The following is a 22,232-nucleotide window of genomic DNA, read 5'->3' on the forward strand; positions in this document are numbered from 1 at the left end:
TGTCACGAACTGTGCTCTATAGTTGAGCTGTGGTTTCTGCTGGATCACTGGCATAAATGAGGCTCACGGCTGGCAGGACCAGTCATGAGATCTTTTCAATATGGCAATGAAGTCAACAGTGGGGTTCCTCCCTGATCCATCAGAGTGCTCCGACCAGGAGTTCCTCATCCATGCCCTTGTTAATCCTTTTTTACCAATTATTGGTTCCTTTGGGCTGTGAGCTGCTAACAGAAGTTACAGATGCTTTTGGATTGGTGTGGTCTGGGACACAGTCCAGTAACCTGAGAACACTGCAGTGGCCTCTGGCTTCCAATCTACAGCTGAAGATCTTGCCCTTCTTTCCAGAGTAATTGCTCACATCCTTTGAAATCTCCTAAAGTTTTCCCCAAAATTGCAAGAGCTGAGGGTCGCTGCTCTTAAAAACTGTAAAATAAATAGATAATCTGTAGGATAATTGTCTATGTTACAATTCTCCCCATTCAATGAAGGAAAAAACAGCCTTATACTGTGTACTTCGTAGGCCTGGTGTAACTTGAACGTGAGAGCTATGAAGGAAATGGAAAATGTTAATAAATAATGATGTTTGAAATACAAGTCACTGAACAAAACACCAGACCTTCTGCAGTTATTCCACAGGACAGAAAGTGCCTTTCTCAGTTTAAGGAAAACAATTTTGGACAAAGATATGTCTGAGCGGTTAGCCTGAATGCTGCATAGTATTCAGAAGATAAACCACAGAAACTTACAGATTAACTCTTGGTACTATATACAGAATAAAGACATCTTCTGAAATAAAATCAGTACAATTGACTACTTGACATTTCCCTGGTATCAGGAACCAAGGATCTTCTCAGGGCCACTGGAATTTTAAATTAACTTGTTTGATCCACTTTACAGCTGCCAAATTTCCATCTGGTATTTTCCAAGTCAGAATCGAGCTTGTGTGTGCATTCTCAGTCTGATGTCTTCTGGAAATCCTGGCCTCATTTCCCAAATCCTAGCCAGGTGATCTGCACTTAAAAAAAACCAGTAACGTCTCCCTCAAGTGTGTTGGAATTACTCTGTGTGTGCAGATCAGCTGTAAAACTCGGACAGAAATCTTGGACAAATCTGCAAAATTGTAACTTAAAAAATATTCAGAAAAAAAAAGAAAATTTCCAAGAAAATCTGTGTGAGTACTACAACCACATTTCACATCCCAGTGTAAGGCTTTAAAGAAAATCACTGCCTCTTCCAGGACAGCTCCAAATAGGTAGAAAATGCATGCCCTCTGGCAGCTCAGATAAGTAAATCTGTCTTGAGAGAAGGCAAAGGAACGAAGACTAACACATTATAAGCAAAGGGCTGACCTTTTTAATAGCCTAAATATTCACCCTCTCCAAAGTAACTTAGTTCAGCTTAGGCCTGTGGGCATCCACACTGTTATTCTTTCTTTCTCTCCTTCCACTCCAGGCACTGAATGCCGGCAGCCTCTGCAATACACCAGCGCGGAGAGAGGCAGCTTAGGGAAGAGCAGGAAAAGACTGGGATAAGGAGCTTCCCAGTCCATGGATCAGGCTTGGGCTCCGTTTGGTTTGTCATGGGAAAGAAACGTGGATGACTGCAAAGCCCTGAGACTGCGATTTTACAGCTGCTCTCAGACCTCACTGCATCATCTTTCTTATTTCCCTGTGCTTCCACTTGACAGCTGCCGGAGTTTCTCACCGGGTTGGCGGGTGGGTGGAGGATTAGCTCCTACAGCACCTCACACAACCCTGTTGTCCTGACACCTGTCACGAATGGTGCTTTGGGATCTAAGACTTAACGCACCCGTACGGGTGCAAGGAGAAGCTGCGGATGGCAGGTGAACAGAAAGCAGTGTGGCATTTTCCCACTGAACCAGAATAAGCCACCGTTTCATTTTAGTTTAGTGCTGCAACCAAGAGCTTTCACCTGGCTCTGACAGCCCTGTGACAGCACTGTGCAGCAGGAGGGTCATAAAACTCTGCAGAACATCCAAACCTCAGCGTTTCGGTGAAGTTTACAGAGCACATGAGCAAGTTAAATCGGCCAAGAAATATCACTCTGTCTGCATTACCTGATTTCGTATTTCATTTTGACCACACTTCCCAGCCCCGTGAGGGCTCCCGAGCATCTCCAGGACCGGGGCCCACGCTGCAGGGTGGGGGTCAGGCTCGGCGCTTGACCGACACCTCCTCAGGGCCGGCGGGAGCGGCCCCGGCCCCGCTACCGTCCCTCACTCCGGTTTCTCCTCCACTCCCGCTGCCTCGATCCGCCTCCGGCGCCCACCCGACAGGCGGCGTATGAGGCTCCCGCCTCGGTTCCCCCCCGGCCGGTCCCCCCGCCGTTTCCCCCGCCCCGGAGCAGCCCTTCCCGGCGGCGCAGCCCGTCCCCGCCGCTCCCCGGCCCGCGGACGGCGGCGGGTCCCGGGAGGCACCGCCCGGGGCCACGCCCCTGCCCTGACAGCCCGCTCCTCGACCCACGCCCACCCCGCGGCTTTAGGAAGCCTCGTCGCCAATCGCCGGGCGCTTTCGCGTTGACGGGCGGCCGAGTGCACCTATCGAGTAGCTTTTCCTTACAAGAAACCCCGCCTCCTCGAGCGCTTTCACCAATCAGAAGAAAGATTGAGTTGGAGGCGGGAGAAGAGGGCCTGCAAGCTCCGTCTTCCCTCACTACCTCCCTTTCCCCGTTGCGCGAGGATCGCCCCTTTCGCCAGCAGGTGATTGACACGGGACGGCAGCCAGTGGGCTGCGGAGGGCGCGCGGTGGGGCCAATGGCGAGGCGGGGCGGGCTGCGCCAGGGGGCGGGGGGAGCGGCAGGCTGGGTTGAGGCGAGGCGCAGCGCCGGCAGGAGGGCGATGGTGGTGGCGTGAGGCGCGGCAGGACCGGGGCTGGCTGCCCGGCCGGTGCGACGAGGAGAAGTGCTGTGTGCCCGGTGCTCGCCATGAGGCTACAGGAGGACGGGGACAGCCGCGGGGCGCTGCCGCCGGCGGGGCTGCCGCAGTAATGGGCAGCGGCAGCGCTGCCTCTCGCCTGCCGTGTGGTGCCAGTGCCCGCGCCCGTCCGGCGGGGACCGCCCGTGAGGAGCCGGGGGCAGGTGAGTGCCGCGGCGCGGAGGGGCCGCCCGCGCTGCCCCACGTTCCTTCCCGGGCCGCCTCTCCCCCTTTGCTCCCTGCCGTTGATGTTTTAATTTTAAAACCCCAACGGCTTTTGGCCGAGGGCGGCGGGGGGCGCTGCTCGGGCGGGCTGGGCGCTGAGGTGACAGGGGCCGGCGAGCCGGAGCGGGCCGCTCCTCGCCCCGGGGCTCCGTGGGGACGGCCCCCTCTAGGGGGACATTCCTGGAGCCAGGTTGCCTCCTGGCCAGCTGTGATGCCGTCCTACCCCGCCTTCTCGCCAGGTGCGGCCGCCTTTGGCTTCCCCTTATTCCTAATGAAGAGGGTTTTCGCCGCACCCAGCAGGGATGCTGCTTTCCTATGGAGGGAGAAGACCTGTCTGGGTTTCTCCTCTCCCTTTTCAGCTCCCTGATGAGGGTTTCTCAGGTCAGGATGGAGAGGCATTTTCATTTCAGTATGATGCAGTGAGGAAGATGGGGAATCCTGGGCAGCCAGGGCTCAGGAAATGCTCCTTCCTCTTTCATTCTCCTCCTCACCCGGGCACAGGCATTTAAGTAGTAACACTCCCTTGCCTGCTTCTTGGCTGTTCCTTCTCCTTGGAAAGCGAAATAGGAGCAGGAGGGGTGTGTGTGAGAGGAAACAACTGTTACACCTTTTATCATCAAGACAAAGAAGTTGTCTTCATCTCCCAGTGTCCCTCCCTCTGGGTGCGTATTGGCAGCACCTCAGCCACTTTGCATCGCTTCCCGGAGATGCTTCATAAGGATTTGGTGTGGCCCTGACCTGCCCTTTTTTGTTGTTGTTGCCAATTATGATGGTGCTGATAAAAGGACATGTTGATATGTTTCCAAACAGGCTCGTGGTTTGCATTCCTGAAATCACTGCTGCGTTCTAATTTATTTTTTTAATTGGGGCAGGGGACACGCACACAAAAGGAAGGGGGTATGTTTTTGTGGCTTATTGTAGTTATTTGAAAGGTACGAGATCACGTGCAATTGCAGCACTGTAGTATGGAGCATATTAACCAATGATTTCTCCCCCTGTCTTATTTGTCTTCCAGTCCTGCAGTCTTCACATCATCTGCTGTGTGAGGAATGATGATTCCATGAGAGAGCTTCCTTTCAACGACCTGTCTGCTCCTATTGCATGCTGCTCCTGGCCGGTGATGAGCCATTCAGCGGGTCTGGGATTTACCGTGAAGAAGGGAGAGGCAGAATATGAGTTGTAGACATCCCATCGAGCTCCTCACACGCTGTTTTTACTGTGTCTGTATATAAATCTGCTAGTATTGAGCAAACACGGTCTTAAACCCACATTGGTATTCACAGAGTTGCTACTGTGTGAGAGGACTGATATTTCTCACCATCATGGCTTCAGTTTGGAAAAGACTGCAGCGTGTTGGGAAACATGCATCCAAGTTCCAGTTTGTGGCCTCTTACCAGGAGCTGATGGTTGAGTGCACCAAAAAATGGTAAGAAGCTGCTCGTGTTGCTGCACAAATGGTGAAGTTGCTGGTGCTGAGATAGGAAGGATATTGTTCATTTTGTACTGCTTGGTGTGTGTGCATTGCTCTTGTCTCCCCTTGCTTTCTCTTGCCTGCCCATTGCAGAAGCAGCTGTGTGAGGTGCTTGTCTTTTTTTGATGAATGTTTGCTTTGCTGTGTACTTGTCTTGGACCTGTTGGTTTTGTTCTGTACTCTGATTTTCTTAGCTGGCATTGACTTGTTATCCTGCAGAGGACGATGTGTTTATTAGCTCAGCATCTGTGACTTAATGGTGTGGTTTTGCGTATTGATTTTGTGTTTAGTTTTTGTTTTGTTTTTGTGTGTGTGTGTTTTTCGTTGTTATGTGTGTTTTCTTTTTTTTTTTTTAATTTTTCCCAAGAGCTGTTTTCCACCTTCCAACTCAACTCTTGGTGCTGACTGGTATCTGCTGGCACTGTTGTTAGCTGACTGAGGCATTTGAGATCAGTTCTGAAGATGGTGGTGTTTTAATCTGGAGTAGATACCTATTTTGATTTTGACTTTTTTTACTTGAAGATGTCTTGTTTCTCCTTCTTCTTTTCCTTTGTCATTTCCATCTTTCAGTGGGAAGAGGCAAGAGAAAAATCCTTGGGAATTGTCTCAAGGTATTTGTTTAGTCAGACAAGAATTTTGTGCAGTGGTGGTCCAGTTGGATGGCTTTGGAGCTGACTAGACAGCAGTTAACAGTTAATGGTATAGATCTGGCACATCTTCCTTCCTGTGCAAAATGAGCTTAAATAAATTGGCTAAGGAAGACTAGAAGCTGCCTTTAAATAGTCAGGCAAAGATCTCCATTATACAAATGCTTAAGTGCTGTTTTATATGTTTGGAATATTGATGTTACTGACATAATTCCTCATGTTACTGTGAGCCTGCAGCGTCAGGAGACGAAGAAAGTACTTTCCAGACCTCATGGACTGGGATGTTCAAATTGCCTTGTAATAAACTGCAGCCTCTTTTCTAATACTTGGCCTTTCTTCTTGTTGGCAAATTTGGCACTCGCATTGGCTGCTTTCACTGGTAATGAGTAATTGCCTCTACAAATTTAAATTCTATCTCTTGGAGCTGGAAACCTCTGTCAAATATGCTGAAAGGCTGCTCGCTGCTCTATCTTAAAGGAACACTGTCAGCTTATTTTTTTTTTTAACAAGTTGTCTTCTTGCCTAAATTGTTTTGAAATAATTTGCTTTCACAGTGAAAACAGTTGAAAGAGGTGGTCATGATTATTTTGTGGGATCCACTGTCTAGTTCAGACCAAAGAGTTTTCCACAGTAATTTTGGTTTATCAGGTTTATTTCAGCAGTTGTGCTTATTACTTTTTATGGTTTGTTTGCATAAACTAGCCTGTTTTGACTTTCATTTTCACTTTGATTCGCTCCTTGCTTGAGAATTTGCAGAACACTTTAGCACTACAGTATGAATGCTGGAGGGGAATGTTCAGGTTGGATCTGCAACTTTCGCTTGATTCAAGAAAGTCACACACAAAAGTTGTCTTGTGAACAATCTTGTTATTTTAGAAACAGCTTATTGTTTAACCATAAACTAGAGTGCCCACCTAGCAAAATGCCTGTGTGAGAAGTAGTGAAACAGCCTCTCAAAACCCTCAGACATACAACTACCTTTTTAAAAATAGGTTGTCTCTCTGAACCTTCATTTTACGTTCCTGAATTTAAATATAGGCGAGATCACTCCTTGTGTTGGTTATGACAAAGCAACGGTATGCTGGTGAAATGTGGATGAATTCTAGGAAAAATAACAATAGAGAAAAAACATCACTCACAGTCATTTGATTGTAGGCTTTTCTATTCTGCTTCCTCTTGTTTGGAGAACCTTAACAAAAATGTTTTTTAAGCATGCAAGCTAAACCACAATATTTCTGTCATAAGTAGAACTCCTCTATGGAACAAAAGGGTAAATGTTTTTATATTTTTAGAACCTTCAACTAAGTCTTTACTTATCTTTTGGAGAAGAGAGAGTTTTGCACATGCTGACGGAATTACTGCTTCCTCTCTTTCTAAGGCTTGTGTCTGAGTTTAGCCCATGTGAGAACAAAACAGAAGAAATGAACTCCATATGTTGTTCTTGCTGAAAGCACTCAATATATATTAAGTGTCAGTGCTGTAGTCTGTAGTTTGTTTGATTGCATTGTAGTAAGCAGTAAGTTATCTTAATGTACTGGCATTTTAACAATGCAGTGTTTCTGGAGCAAAAGAATACTGCATTCATATTTTAAAACAAATGACAATGCAGTCACAAACACATTTGAACTGAGATGTCTCTGCAAGCAAGGGCTGTGCATGACCAAAACAGGCTGGGTGCCTGTATGGGGACTGCAATCTTCTGTTAGGTTTACATTTGTCTAACTCTTTCAGAAAATGACTTGTGTTTTGGAATATTCTTGTAAATGATCATGTGCTCTTTGCAACATTGTATTTCTGGCCGACTTTAATACTTTTTGTTTCCTCTGAACTTGTAGTGGCTTTAATTTTTTTTAACTTAGTGTTCAAAATAGCTCCTGCTCTTGTTTCTGGAGCTACACTGGCTGTGTGGGAAGTCACTACCACTCTGGTGTTGCTGCATCACTCTTTAAAAGGGTATCCCTAGGTACAGCAGCATTTGTCCAGCCCAGGCTGAAACTCCCTTTGCTTGCTTTTTCTGCTCTCCATAGTTTCTGATTCTTGTCCCTGTTAATAAATAAAGGCAGACACTCTCAGATGTTTGCTTTTCATTGGTGGTGCATTTCGGGGGGCTGCGGGACAGGTTGTGATGGAGCGTCCAGTGTTGTCACTCTTTCACTAGAAAAACCTTATTTTCAGGTAGTTAACAGGACTGAGTTGGCATTCTAGCTGTTCCTGCTGACCCAGACCTAATTATTGTCACTGCTCAGTACCTTTGAAGAACTGATCAGTTAGTTCATTTAGAGCCTTTCATTAAAAATAAATAAAGAAATGTAGTCTTGGTCTTTAATATAGATCAGTGACTCCTGCTACTGTGAAAATGTAATGGTTTGCATTAATCATATAAGCCTTTGGTTTTGTGGTGGTGGTTTTTTTGTTTGTTTGTTGTGGGTTTTTTTTTTTTTTGAATGGTGCTTGCTTGACAGTGTCATCCTCCACTTATCCTTGGAGTAAGCTGGGGCAACACAGGGTTTTCCATCCAGCCTTGCCAGTGAGCTGCAGTTCTGGCCCAGAAGGACTATGTGTGGTAGAAGAGAGTTAATTTAGTCCTTATCCTCAGTGTGGAGCTGTTGAATACAACCAGAAATCAGTCTCATGTGTTTTGCTTAGGCTTCTGCAAAAGTTGTATTTGCTCTGTGCAGTCGGAGCAGAGTCTTGCTGGGTGTCGCTGGCAGGTGTAATGCTGGGACTTGCGCAGGGGACCCAGTTCAGCTGCCTGAATGCTGGTGTCCAGTGCTGTTTGAGAGGCCTTTGGGTTTCCTGCTGGTCTAGCTGCCAGTTTGGAGAATCCCAGGTCTCCTGTTGATCCTGTGTCAGGCCCATCAGCTCAGTGTGCATCTCTTGTTTGCCCTGGGGCTTCTCAGCTGCTGAGGCTGCTGTTCAGGCAGTGGAGTCAGGGCTTGTGTGAGGCAGTGGCTCAGCAGAGGAGCCTCACAGGCAGAAAATGCTCCTTTGGACCAGAGATCAGTTCCAGTACTTGGACCTGAAGCTGTGATAGCTGTTTTACAGCACTACTGAAGCACCTAAGGCTGAACATGGGAGCTTTCTAGCATGGCTTTTGTGTTTCCTTATTTTTATGTGACGTCTCGCAAGTCAAGGACTCAATAGAGGCTTCGAGTGTAGTATCGATGGGTTTCCACAGAGAATGGCTTAACTCTTACAGAGCCGAGGTTGTCAGGTTCCTAATATGATGTCTGTTAGATGCTTTTATAAGTGAGAAAGCTGCTCACCTGGATTTAGATGCTAACTGCTTAAAAACACTGGAAAAGACAAAGCACAAGAAGGCTTTTCTACAGGATTTACCATTCAGTAGTTGCTTTAGAGATAAAGAAATATGTTGTTATTTACCATGTTTGTAATACCTGTTGTCTCCTATATGAACTGCTTTGCTTTTAAATCCTGCTTAAAAAAACCAGTGAGCCATTATGTTCTAAAAGGGTTAAACTTTTCTTGTATACTTCCTTAGCTGAAGATAGGCTTCATTTCCATGAGGCAAGTCACCTATTTTTGTATCAATTAGGTACGGTCTAAAGTAGGTTCTGTATTTTCAAATATACATATTTCTCTTTTGGAAAGTAGTGCTTAATTTTATTTATTTATTTTTTTTTTCCCAAAAGGCTTTAGCCATCTGTTTTTCTCTTCTATTGTAGTTTCATAACTGAACGCTGCAGGTATTTTAAGATTTGGCATGCACTGGGAGAGAAATGAGCTTTTTGAGATTCCACGGTTCACGCCAGTCTGCTTCCGTTCTGGCCACTGCTTTCCAGCAAACTCTTCCGTGCTGAAGGCCACAAAAAGAACCAGGGTTAACTGGTTGCTGTAGAAGTATTTAGGGGGTGCCTATACAGGATCAGATTCAAATTACTCAGTTAATTTCCTGGGTTTGCATGCTTGTTAAGAGTGGATTTTTTGAGTACCTAAGTGTTTTTAGTTTTTAAGGATGATTGCACTGAAACTTGTGACAGAAGGAGATACAGGTACAGGTCAATTCAGAACCTCTGAGTTAGTTTTGCCCTGAACTGTGCTTTTTGTCTTGGGCTTGCTCTTCTGAGTTTTTGATCGGATTTGCGTTTGTATGTTAGCCATGTAGGTATACCCTGGAAAATATAGCTTGTGCAAGGAAAGTGTCATGCAATTTTTCCTGCTTTTTAGCTTCTTTCGTCCTTCTCAGTTAAATTATACTCTGTCCTCAGACTCTGCACTGATATCTCTGGTTCCACACCAATCATTCCCCATCTCCAAATACACCAGCCTTTTCTTCTCCGTACATCTCCAGTTTTGACTGAGGGCTTTTTGAGGGCTTGAATTGTGTGTTAAACTTACTCTTCTCAAATAATCACCACCAGCTGCCTCACAGCTCAGTCTTGTCCCCTTTCTTCCTGCAGTCAATTAAAACACACTTAACTGTCCACATGTAAAAGCAGTTCTCCTCTGCTGCCTTGCATCTCTTGTCTCTTTGTATCCAAAAGAAAATCTCTGATTTCAGACATGTAGATTTGCTGCCTTGGGCTCTCTGCCTGACTTCTGTCAGGAGGTTGTCACCAATCCTGGCTCCTTAACACCAGCTGCTTTCCTTCCCTACCTAACCAAGCAAGCCTCTTGGCCCCTTTGGTGGCCTTATGTCTGTTCCATGGCCCACAAGTTAGGGATTTCTCATCAAAATTGTTGGCTGCATATTGTGCAGTAAAGAGATTTCAATAGAAGAGGTACGGGTGCACGTGAAATCTTTCTTGCTGCTGACTTTTTCAAATCGTTGGTGCTGCATACTTACACCCATTTTCTAGTTGCAGCAACTGTTTTGAGGGTATTTGAAACTGTGTCCAGTTCCTAAAAGACCTCATGGGTAGAAGTAGGCACAAAGTTTGGTATCTGTAAGGTAGAAAGATTTGGGTTTGTCATAAATACTTCTTCTGAATTTGATTTGTCTTTGAGAGACAGAATTATTTCCAGCAATTCCTTGACGTAGTTTACTGTCCTAGCAGTAACAAAAAAAAATTGTCTAAAGCCAAAAAGATTAGGTTATATCCAAGTGTATACAAATCCATCTTAATGTTCTGTCATTCTTTCAGTTAAAGGGGTGAGGATGTCTCCTTGAATAAATAAGATATGCTAACTTATGTTCTAACACATCTAGCTGTTTGTGTGTGTGTAACTTCCTCGCAGAGCTTTACAAATAGATAAAACCTGGTTCTGTTCCTGCATGCACTGTGTTGCATGCATACAGTAAAGTACATGTACTGTTCCTTTGAACCCAGTGGAGTTGAGCTGAAATAAAGAATTTTTTTGGAGGACTGGATCCCTGTGAATATTCTTTTCAGCTCTTTGTGTTATGAGGTTAAATAAAAGGAAATATTAGACATTGCATAGGCCTCATTGGAGCTGAGTCTTCAGTCTCTTAGCCTGCCCAGGCTGTATAGTGCCAGTCTGTTGCTTCAATTAGTTTTTAATTGGTTGGAGAGAGCTGAAGTCCCTTTCATAGTTTAGTGTGAATAAGAAGAGGAGGAGGCTGCTAAGGTTGACTAAATCTGAGGAAACTTCTTATAAAACAAACCCTTCAGTTACTGTCGTAAAAACATTCTGCTTGGGTGGTTTTTTGAGAATACTGAGGCTGGGGGGTTGTTTGTTTACTTCTAAAGCCTTTCCCAGTTTACTCTGAGGGGAGTGTGTGAAGTGTGTGTTCATTTCCCTTGCCCCTCTCACTTCTTTTACTCCTTGGGGTAGAAGCTGGCCCTGGCAGGCTGTTTTCTACCTTGCTGTGGGACACTCCCAAGCTGCCCTCTGCACCAAGTCTGTTCAGTGTGTCCTGGAGTGGACTCTGAAACACAGGAACTATGCAGCTGAACTTTTGTGCCTTCTTTTGAGATAAGCACACGGCAATAAAGCAATCCTCATTTTCTTCCTCTTGTTATCTTTATTTGAAAAATTTATTTCTGCAGCATACAGTTTAAGTGCATCAGAGCCTCTCAGCTGGGAAGCTGTATGTTTTGGTAGTTGAGGTACAGAGTGGTTGTGGCTTTTGGCACCTGGAAAGGCATTGCAGGGACTTGGGAACTGTGGGTTAAGCATGAGCTAAAATTAGCAGAAACATAACTAACATTGCTGTTGTCTAAGGCTCTGACTCATGAGGCTTTCTGGATTCAGGAGTGGAGCTGAGATGTTGCTGTCCCTTAGCAGCAGTTTTCCTCTGCTTTGCTCTCCCATGAAGCAGAGGTAGGATGACAGTAAGGCTGCCTGGTGTGTTAGTGTTAGCTGCCATCAGCTTCAGTTCCGAGTTGAAAGGTGAGCGTGAACTGCAGCACTTGACGGGTGTGAGCATCTCCCTTATGCTGCTCTGATGCAGTGGGGAGTAAACCTGCCAGAGGGGTGAGACAAGCCACAGCTGCGGGCAAGAGCATCTCAAAGTGCTTCAGCTAAACCACTCAGATCCTGAGTCAGTGCCCTGTGCTGTCACTGTAGGGCTTCCAAACACACAAGTCTTTCAGATGAATCACAAGTGCAGGCTTTTCGGAACTATAGTTTCCAGCTGCCTGCAAACCCGTGAAGATGAGCAGTGCAGAAGTAATTCTTGTTTGCTTGTTGAGACTCTCTTTGTATTGGAGAGTTGTTACTGGGGATTCTTTTTTTTATTATTATTTCTATTTTATTATTCTTTAAGAAGACTATCTTGAGGATTCCTTCAAAGCTATGGCCAGCCTCTGCAGCTGCTTAACTGTCTGCAGCTGCTGAACTGCAATCTCTGTGGCTCTGTGTATTTATTTTAGCACAAACTGGTTTCAGGTTTTATTTCATGTGCACACTCAGTCTCCTGCAGTCATTCTGTGGGCTTTGTTTTGGGTGAGCTGCTGTCTCAGAGCCTAACGGTACAATAGCAGATCTGATCTTTCTTTTCTAATAGACCTGTTTTGAAAAATGACTTTGCTGATGAAACATCACAAGGGCAAAATCATTTCTAGTTCCAGGGACAACTGAATTAAAACCATCAGGGGCATTTTGAGACTCTATCACATCAGTTTTGACTTCCATATTGCCATGGCCCACATTACTACCACTCGTTTCCTTGGTGCTATCTCCGCAAGCACCTGTAATGACCTGTCACCCTCCATGTTCACTGCCTCCTTTGCCCAAGAAGTAATGTTTGCTTCCTTGCTACTGTCTGATGGGTGGCATTGGCAGTTGTGGTAGGAGATGTATGTTTTGATGGGTGTGCAGCTTTGCTGGGAGCATATATTCATCTCCACCTCTTGGGACAAGTCTCATCACCTTTCTGGTAGGCCAGGTGAACTAAAGACGTTCCCTAAGTCAGCTCTGGGCATTCCATTAGATACACTACTGCCTGATGCCCTAAGATGATAGCCATATTGAACTTTCTTCAGGGCTAAGACTAGTGCACTGATACCTGTACTTTTAAATCCAGTGTCATAAAATGACTTTCCCCTACCAGCTGTGCTTGGGAAGAGTATTTGCCTAGCCAGTACTGTTAATATCAAAAGCCATAATAAATGAAGTTATTGGAGATTCTGTATCATTGAATACAGTTGGCAGCACATAGTATGCTGCCACTCAGAATGCAGTATGAACTTCCTTTACTTTCAGTGACTGCTCATTAAGTAAACTCTGAATCCCTTTGTTTTATGGCAGTACATAGGAGGAGATTTAAAAGAACAGAAAAGAGCTGTCAGAACAGCTTAATTCTCTTTTCCAGCAAAGATCTAACTTAGCAGCCTGTAAACTTCCAAACCAACCTGTTGCTGATGGTTTATGAGCAGAGGATTTAACCTTGACAGCTCCTGGTAACACCTAACATGATTATAGCTCTGGAGTCACAGCTCTGGCCATGTTGGCAGGTGGACAAGTCTACTTGGCTGTTCTTAACTGCTTGGCTGTATTTTTCTTCTACTTGTGCCTACAGTCTCTTGGAAAACTGATTTAGTGGTTTGTCTCTTCCTGTAGGTAACCTGAGCAGTAGTTGTATAAAGCTTTCAAGAAAACGAGATTTTTGAACTCCTTTTTCTCTTCAAATGCAGATCTTAACTGGACAGAGTACTTGAAACAAGTGTCTCTTAAGTCGAACGAGTGAATATTTGTAAAACTTCCCATTGCACTCCTTTATCTTTGGCATGTAAGCAAATTTTAAGAATGTGAAAGTCCTGATCCATTTTTCACCACTTCCTCTCACACCACAAAAAGCAAAAGATTCTAGCACAGTGTTACTTGGTTTTGAGGCACTTTTTGGATGGTTCGTGTTTACTGTTAGTGCTTTTTAAAAGATCGTTTTTAAAAATATCTCTGACAATGGTGTTTTTACCACCCTTTTTGGGGGATTTGTGCACGTAGAAAAGGGATTTTTGGGTTGTAAGCTTTGCTTTTGTTTTTTACATTTTCTTGTTAAAATTTTGTACTTTCCTTCCTTTAGATGGCTGCTCTAAACTCCAGTGTCTGCATACCCTTTCAGAATACCAAGACATAGGCAATCTTAAATCAGTAAAGGAATTATTTTTCTTTACCATGGATTCCTTTTTTCATGTAGTAAATAGGATTTGATTTTTTTTGCTGTTGTTTTGAACTGAAAGATGACTAACAGGAATCTTAGCACCCTGAATTATTATAGTGACTGATGCAATTGTGGGATTTTTTTGACAGAGGATCACCAAAGAGTGTGATGACCCATGCTGCTAGAATTGTAAACATCCAGTGCTTAAGACATGATGCCTCCTTTGGTCTGTGACTGCAAGGCTGTCCAGTAGAGGTGGAAGCAGGAAAAGGCAGCACTTCCTTTCTTCCCCGCCCCCTCCCCCTTTTCTTTCCTACTTTTCTGGGGTAGATGCCCCAGCAGCTGAAGGCGAGCGGCTGCGCAACAGGGGGGTCCCGTAGCATTGTACAGAGAGCTTGGAGGGAACTGTCCCTGACATGTCATCTGCTACCTGTGGGCACATGGCAGCCTGCTGTGCCGTGCTGCCTCGCCAGGGACTGCCGTGCCTCCACGCCAACACTGCTGTCCCTTTCCTAGGAGCTCAGACAGCCCCTTTCTCTGGGCACACAATGTTGTGTGGTTGATAGGGCCATACTGTCAGTGGTTATGACATGTTAGATTGCTGTGTTGTTTTTGAACCTTGGGCTTCTCCCTTATTTTAAACTTTACTTCATAGGGAAAAAGTTCTTGTCTGATGTTAAAATGTGTCTGAATTTTCTGTCTGGCCAGCAAATTTAGCGTTGTGTTGGAAAGTTTCAGTGGACGATTTCAACCAAAGCTTATGGGAGTGGAAACCTCCAGCTATTGTTTCCATGGGCTTTGTGACAAAGGGCTGCTGGATAGAGAGGAGTCTTGGTCAAACCCCATGGCTGCAGGTAAAAAGCCAGTAACTCTACCCTTTATTAGACACTGGAGAATCTGCAAGGGTAGAAGCTGTTGGCAGCCCAACCTCTTTCCCTCTGACTGGAACTATGGGTTTATTCCAGTTTGTGTTTCTATGTGGCCCTTTGTGTGAATGTATTTTTGAAGCAGGGAGCTGCTAGATACACTTCTGTGTTTCTCAGCTCCCCATCTGTTACTGCAGCCACCTCAGGAGAAGCTGTGTCGCAAGGGAAAATGGCAGTAAAAACATGTGTGTTACTTGTGCTTCCAGTTTGTGAGTTACCTGGTCCTGGTGCTTGGTGTTCATCTTGCCCATCACCAGTAACTTCAGTACTGCTGACAGTGTGGCTAATATTGATGTAGAACCGCTGCAGATGTCAGTGCAGTCCTTTGTCTCCTTTCCTATTGCTGTACCAGGAAACAGGAATATGGAAATTTTTGCCTATAGATTCAGTCACGTGGTCTGGAGTGGACCTTAATAAAGTATTTACAATGCACAAAGTCTACTTCCTCCTGGAAAAAAAAATGCTGACTTCAGCGAATACATTTCAGACAAATTTATTCTTAGGGAAGTAGAGCATGTACTTTAGGGGGAAAAAAATAATACTTCTTCTTTTACCAACAGCTGTTAAAGGGAGGGTGCTTGCTTGATTTGGTATTAGTGATGAAGTCAACAAACTATCATTTAAAAAAAGAAAATAATCTTGAGCAACTCTTGACTATAGGAAGATTGCAATTTACCCTAACATGTTTATGTCCACCTCATTGTGAGAACTGTCTGTCTCTCTTATGGTTGACAAAAGCCCATTAAGGCCCAGAGAAGCCTCCTGCCTCCTCAGCCTCACAGAGCAAGCTTTCTGCCATAGGTGGGCGCAGAGGAGACTCGGTAAGGTTTGCCTCAGGTGGTCTTCTACAGGGTTTGTTGCTTTTTTGCTGTCCAAGGAAGGCCTTACAAATGGTTGGTCTCACAGCTTTCTGTGTGGAATATTTGCTTGTTGCATTTCAGCGTTGCTCAGGGATGGGCAGGATCAGGTGAGCTGACAGGGAAGCAGAGGCAGTGAGGAGCAGAAAATGAGTGTTTTCTCCCTGTTTGACCGTCTTCTGGTCTGCCTGTATGGGCTATACAAGGCAGATCCTGCTGGGTTTGGAGACAGAAAACCAGTGACCTAAATACGAGCAACCCGTGTGCAAAGCAAAAACAATTATTTCGGAGAACAGCGGCGGAGCCTTCTTGTGTTTCTGCCAACATCATCTCTGGTTAGCAGAGGTTTTATTGTGGAGGCCTTAACTTCTTATACTGAACATCCCTCGCAGCAAAAGAGAAGTTAAAAGTAGCGGGGAGATGTTTCTGGAAGCTGGTAACACATGACAGAAGTCCGTCACCTGTGCATAGTACGTACAAATATATGGTTCAAGATGCCATATGTATATATGAAATCAATGTACATTGTTGAACTGTCTTTAGGAGGAGGGAAAGCATGGATGCCGATGATGAATAGCAGAAGGAGTGGCTGTCACTAGTAAGGGACAAATCTTGGGCACCCTTGGTTACTCTGGGAGGCTCCCAGGTGTGCTGTGGCGCACATGGGCTGAGCAGGGCCAGAAATCTCATTTTCCTTACAACCCCAAACCATCTCACTGGTGAACTAGGTAGCTTTGAAATGGCGAAGTATGTCATGTTACTGAAATGCTCAACATTGTAGCAAACCCCAGGCCTTTATTCTCCTGTTGAATACTGTTCCTCTCAGCTGTAATCAGATTTTTGTGTTGCATTCAGACAGATGTTTGCTGACCCAGGCCATGTAAAATTCTTATGACAAAATGTGCTTACTTGAAAATGGGAACTTACTGTATCACATTGAGCTTTCAGACTTGATTTTGCTGAACAAGCGGTATGCACACGGGTACTTGGACCTCATCTATATGCAGCAGCTCCACTGTTTACTGTGCCTTGGCAATCCATGTCATGCAGCACCTATTCTTCCCTTAAAGGCAGGAGGCAGCAGTACAGAAGTACATTATCATGGAAATAGCTGCACAGCTAGTTTAAGCACTTCTGTAGCAAAATAAAGTGCATTTATACTTTTCATTGTACTGGAACAACTATTCCAGTTTGGAGTAGCTTCTCTAATTGAAGCAGTTTTATTATCACAAAAACTATCCTGAGCAAGCCTTGGTTATTGAAAATGTTGTTGTGCCTCTCTCTGAGTGACTGCAATAGTAACAATCATACTGTTAAAGAAGAAATGTAAGTTTAAAATGTACCAGGGATTTTTTTTTTGTGCTGAATGAAAACAAACTGCATTATTTAAATATTTCTTCCTTTAAGACACAGGTAGAAAAAGTCTGGCTACTAATATGACATAATGTTAAAAAAACTACGGAGTGCATTTGGAAGGGGTTCTTTTATTACATTTTCTATTGAGAGGAAGAATTATAGCCTTGTAAATAAAAGTGCGGTATATATCTGGCCTTCCCTGATGTAATTTTATTCAGTTCAAATTGATATTCTGATCTCTTCAACCTGACACATCCTTACATTGTCAATGTGTTTTGTTTTCTTCACTGGATTTGTGTAAGTTCCATATTGGTGTCACATGCTGGTTTCCGGGTGGTAGATGTGAAAAGGGTAGGAATAATGCAGCATAAACAGAAAGAGTACTTAAATGCTCTTGCTGTTTGGTGCATTTATACGCAGTTACAGGAGGATAAGACTTTGGATAACACTTTGGGCTTTTTGAGCTGATTATTGTATCAAAGCATGTTTTCTCGTTATTTGAACCTGGGAAGCTGGTTGTGTAGATGTGTGGCTGTGGGAGCTTAAATTTTTTTCTATCTCAAGGCAAGTACCTAGTCGTGGTAAAGAATCACACGCAGTGTTCTCTCTCGCTACCCAAATGTAGGCAGAAGCTGCAGAGTAGGTTTTTTTGAGTACTGAAAGTAGAAGAACTTGCAAGGCTGTGTAGGTTTTCAGTTACTAAAAGTAGTAGTAAAAGTTATTTTTGTTCCTTGTAAATAATTCTACGTCAGTCAGTTTAGCACTTTCATTTGTTCAAAAGAGACTTGATAAATTCTGTGCAGTTTTTTCTGTGTAGGTGTTTTGGAGGGGGAAATAAAGTCCTTTTTGCTTCTCATTCTACTAGAGAGTGTAATCTAGTGGTACAAACAACAGAAGGCAGAAAATCCTGGTTCCACAGCAGGCTTTCTTTCAACTTCCCTTGTAACTGTAGACAAGTCATCTTTTCTATCACTCTCTAATTTACATGCACAAATCACCTTCCATCAGCTTTCCTGCAGTTTTATGTCCACGATTGCTTATAAGAAGGATTTATGTCTCCTGCTAAAGGCCAGAAGGTAGCAGCTCTCTGTTCAGTGGGACTGGTGTAAAACAACTAAAAAGACACTTTGTGTGGAAATGAATATCAAGTGCTGACAATTTCTCTGCACGAAAATTCTGCAGCTGCACAGCTCCATTATTAATCTGGTCTTACAAGACTGCCCTGTGATAGAGACAAATGATCCCTATTTTATATCTCTGAAGCTGAAATACAGAGAAATTATGGAGAAGGTGCAAGAAATATTCTTTGTACTGCTAGGAATTGGATGAATGCAGATTTATTGTAGCAAGATACTGCGTACATGAGGAGGAAACTGCAAGTTGTACCCTACAAACAGGAGAAAAGAGAGGGAGCATTTTTCTAAATGTATCATGTTAATAATGGGGTAATCTGCAAAAGTTTTTGGTCTTATGGAGGCAGAGTGGAAACTGTTGCAGAACATTTGTATTGGGGTACAGCAGGACCAGGGAAGCAGAGTACATGAGGAAGATGGGAAAGGTAATTTTGGAGAGGCAGTGACTGTGTGATCACGCATCTACAGTTACTGATGCAGGAGCTTAAGCAAGCTTTTTGCTGTGGGGAGGGGTTTTTGTTTGTCTTCTATTTATTTTCCTTTGGGTGATGTGTATTTAAGAGTATGTGTAATGGATAAATGCCAGATTGAGCGGAAGGAAGTAATTTGTACTAGGCTTTAAGTACATCCTTTCTGGATTGACGTTTCTAAAATATTTTATCCAGTAGTGGGGATAGATGAGAGAATGACAATAAGCATAAGGACCAAGCTCCTCTTCAGTACAGGTGATGGATGCCTGAACCGTGTAATTGCACTTCAAAGGCTACATGTTGATTACTCCAGTGTAAAAAGTTCAGGCGACCTACACTGTTTGTGTCAGATTCCCTTGCAAATGGTTGTGACAGTCTGCCTGACAGTTCAAATCCAAGTGCTTTAAAGGAGCTGTTTATGTAGAAACTATAGCACTAAATGAAGGAAGAGAACTTGTTAAGCTCTGTGGAGACTTTATTCCCAAAAGATGGTAGGATGAAGTTCAGTTACAGCCATGGCGGCACAGCAGGATATAGATTTATTGTTACTGTGATATAATCAGAGCTGTTGGAATATTCTGCTTAAGCTCATTGGCAGTATTTTTTCTTTCTCCCCTCTACTTTGCTGCAGAATTTATTCTGTCATTTATTTTCTGCTTGGACTTCAGGTGATAACATTTTCTTTCGTATCACATCCACAAAATCCATCCCAAAATCTAATGCTTATGGAAGATAGAATGTGAATATCAGGGAGTGGGAGGGCACGGCAGGGCAGGGAAGTAACATTTCCTACTACTAAATGCCAAGAATTCTATGCAGAGTGTTTGTTGCTATTATTTCGCTTGTTTCTTGCTCTAGTGTATCTGCTGTTTGACTTACAGGGTAAGAAGAGATAGAGTAGCACATGAGACATTTGAAATGTTTGAGGCTAAACTCTGAGAACTGCTCTTGAGTTTGGTCAGAGGCTAAACTGTTGACTCTGACTCTCTGAGAGAAGCAAACCTCCATCACCCATTCACAATTACCAGTCTGCTTTGTTGCTGATTCTTGAAGACCAAGATTATACAGAAATCAAATGCTTCAAAGCCAGAAGAAAAACTTAGGTAGCTGTTCTAGCTCTAGAGCTGTTATTTATGTGATGAAGCTGGCTGTGTGTCATTTTTACCTTATGGATATTTTTGTTTTGATTGATTGAGCCTTTTTCTCCTGCTTTGGGTGTTCTAGCTGCAAGGTCCCTGGGTGCATGTGATCCTTGTCCATGTCTTAGGGAGAGGCAAGAGGGGGAAGGGAGAGCGCAGCTGAGGAGAAGAGGGAACCTGCTGCATCTGTCTCCAGATCCTGGGTTTGTTTGGATGTGGAAAGGTTCATTTATGTTGGGTAAAGTGGGAAGCATTGCATGCGTTGGGTTTTATACTTGGACTTCATAATTTTCTCCAAAACACTTATTTTTGTTGGCTTTGAAGTCTGAAGGTTTCAATGACCCAAGGCACCTTTGAACATTAGCTGCATTGAAATGAATGAGTGAATTCACACCGCATTTGGTACTATGTTGCTTGTCTGGCTGCAGAACAAACCCAAACCCTGTATATGTGAAAACTCGAGCGCTAGCCTTTCAGCCAGAGCAGTGAGAAACAAGAGCCCTGACTCACCTGCAATGAAAGGGATTAAAGACTTTAGCCTGCTAGGTTGTCTGCCTTTGCCCAGGTCAGGTACAACCCAGAGCTGCTGTGACAGGGACAGAAGTTGCAGTTCCTCCGGCGGACGGCTTTGGGGAAGAAAAGTGGTTAAGAGGGCATCAGTACTGTGTGGGGTAATGTGTTAAACAGCAAGAGCTGGATATGCCAGCGGTCATCTGTCAAAGCCCAACAGACAAGGTTAAATTAACAGATCAAGCTGAGATAAGTGTTTTTGTGTAAGATCTTGTGTATGCTCAGAAACTGGAAAAGTTGAGAGCTGACTTAAAGCATGATGTGCATAAATAAAGCCATGCTGAACTCTCCTGTGAATGCACTCATTCAGGAGATTTACTCTTCACTGCGGTAGCCCAGTGATCTTAATTTTCCGGAGCGTTCCTCCACGGGCCTGCCCGTTGTTTTGAAGTGCTTGTGCTGCCAGAGTGTGGGTACGCACACGCGTGTGCAGTGCCATCCCTGCCAAGGCTGATGTTCCATCTGAATGCTCTAGAAGTAAATGTGTTAAAATTTTGCAGGCTTCAACTTTTGAGCCGTTTTGTTTTAAAGGTGGAAAGTGCATTTTATATCGAATATGCTGAAATATGTGGAAAATCTTATTTTGCAGAATCCAAGGAGTTTGTGTGCCCACGCATCTCTATTGTCTGTGTTGATGACTCTGCACATAGCTGGTTTTCTCCCTCAGTGCTCTGTGTGAACTCTGCACAGCTAAAATTGATTCCCATTCCCTTGATAGTTAGTTTACAGAGTGGATTTTATTTATTAGGCCTCTCTGACCCTAACTGGGCAAATGTATTAAAACTCTGATTTGAAATTTAATCATTTACAGTAACACATATTCATTTAATTTACTGTAATACCCTTCTAAACCTTTGAAATGAAATTGTTTTGTTCATGTTTTTCCTCCTTTAGTGCCAGATCCTCCAGTACTTAATCTGGTAGGAAGTTTTTGCCTTTCACTGTAAGGTCACTGTTCTTCACTTGGCTCAGCTAGGTATTGCAGTAAGTTTTGAGAGGCTTTGTCTTTTACTTTGAGTGGATGGCTCTCAGCACTTTGCAAGATTAAGAATGTATTTTGCTCCAGGAACCAACCTAGCTTCCCTTTTTATTCACCTGTCTGCTTCCAAGGAGAGTGGCTTTTCACACCAGACACATTTGTGTTTACAGATAAAAAAAATTTAAATTAGAGTAAAATTGAAATCTAGGGTGAGACAAAATTACTTAATCTTTTAAGCCGTGTGCCCTATGGGATAGAGGGGCTCTGTCTCTTTATCCCTTTGCCTCATTTAATGCTACGAGACTGGAATACAGCCTGCAAGACATCAAATCCACTTAGTAAAAAATCTGGACAGCATCCAGGAGTCTCTTCTGTGGCTGCAGATGTTACTTTACAGCTACCCCATGCTAAGATCCATCAACTAACTAAAGTAGCCATCAGCCTAAACCACAATCAGGCATTTTACTGTAGGATGGGGAGGGTGTGGGTTCTGTTTTAAGTTGATCTAACGTATCAGTCATGATGGCACAGGAAGAAAGAAGAGGGTAGCACGGTATCCAACAGAGTGACCAGGTTTAGTTTCCAGTTCCAAACTTTGTGTGGCGGGTAGCAAAAGGCCTCAACTTTGAAACGGTTGATACTGGCAGTATCTATACATCTTCACTGGGAACGTAAGCAAAGAAAGGGCAGAGTTCATTTTTAAAAGTTTACATCTCAAAAAAATCTGAGGATGCAAAGGACCTTTTGTACCTTTAGGGGCGTCTTCCTCTTGAATGTCAGTAACCAGCTGTACTTCTCAAAGGACAACAGACACAGCTCAGTGCGCTGAGAAATGAAGGACCACTGCTCCTGGCTTCTTCTGCAGGGCTGCTGAGCCAAAGGGCTGGCCGAGCTCTAAGGGCTCTGCTTGTAGGAGCGTCTGACTTGAGTGAAGTCTAGGTCAGGCTGTAACAGGAAAAATACAGTACAGGAAGATTATTTTAAAACAAACAAACAAACA

At 44.0% G+C, this 22,232-nt stretch overlaps 1 protein-coding gene across 9 annotated transcripts in view; it reads left to right on the forward strand.

Annotated features, from left to right (window-relative positions):
- The first annotated feature begins 2,642 nt into the window (after window positions 1–2,642).
- The window catches only part of EHBP1 (EH domain binding protein 1), a 224,540-nt gene continuing 204,950 nt past the window's right edge, over window positions 2,643–22,232 (forward strand). For 8 of the 9 annotated variants that reach the window (XM_065631699.1, XM_065631701.1, XM_065631703.1 and 5 more), the window contains exons 1-2: window positions 2,815–3,096; window positions 4,173–4,583. In XM_065631699.1, the coding sequence (XP_065487771.1) occupies window positions 4,480–4,583 (104 nt within the window). In that variant the 5' untranslated portion in view covers window positions 2,815–3,096; window positions 4,173–4,479. Of the gene's footprint in view, window positions 2,720–2,814; window positions 3,097–4,172; window positions 4,584–22,232 lie in introns of those variants that run through there. The other variant, XM_065631700.1, reaches the window with a different exon arrangement.

The sequence above is a fragment of the Caloenas nicobarica genome, chromosome 3 (genome assembly GCF_036013445.1).
Source record: "Caloenas nicobarica isolate bCalNic1 chromosome 3, bCalNic1.hap1, whole genome shotgun sequence".
In the NCBI taxonomy this organism is placed as follows: domain Eukaryota; kingdom Metazoa; phylum Chordata; class Aves; order Columbiformes; family Columbidae; genus Caloenas; species Caloenas nicobarica.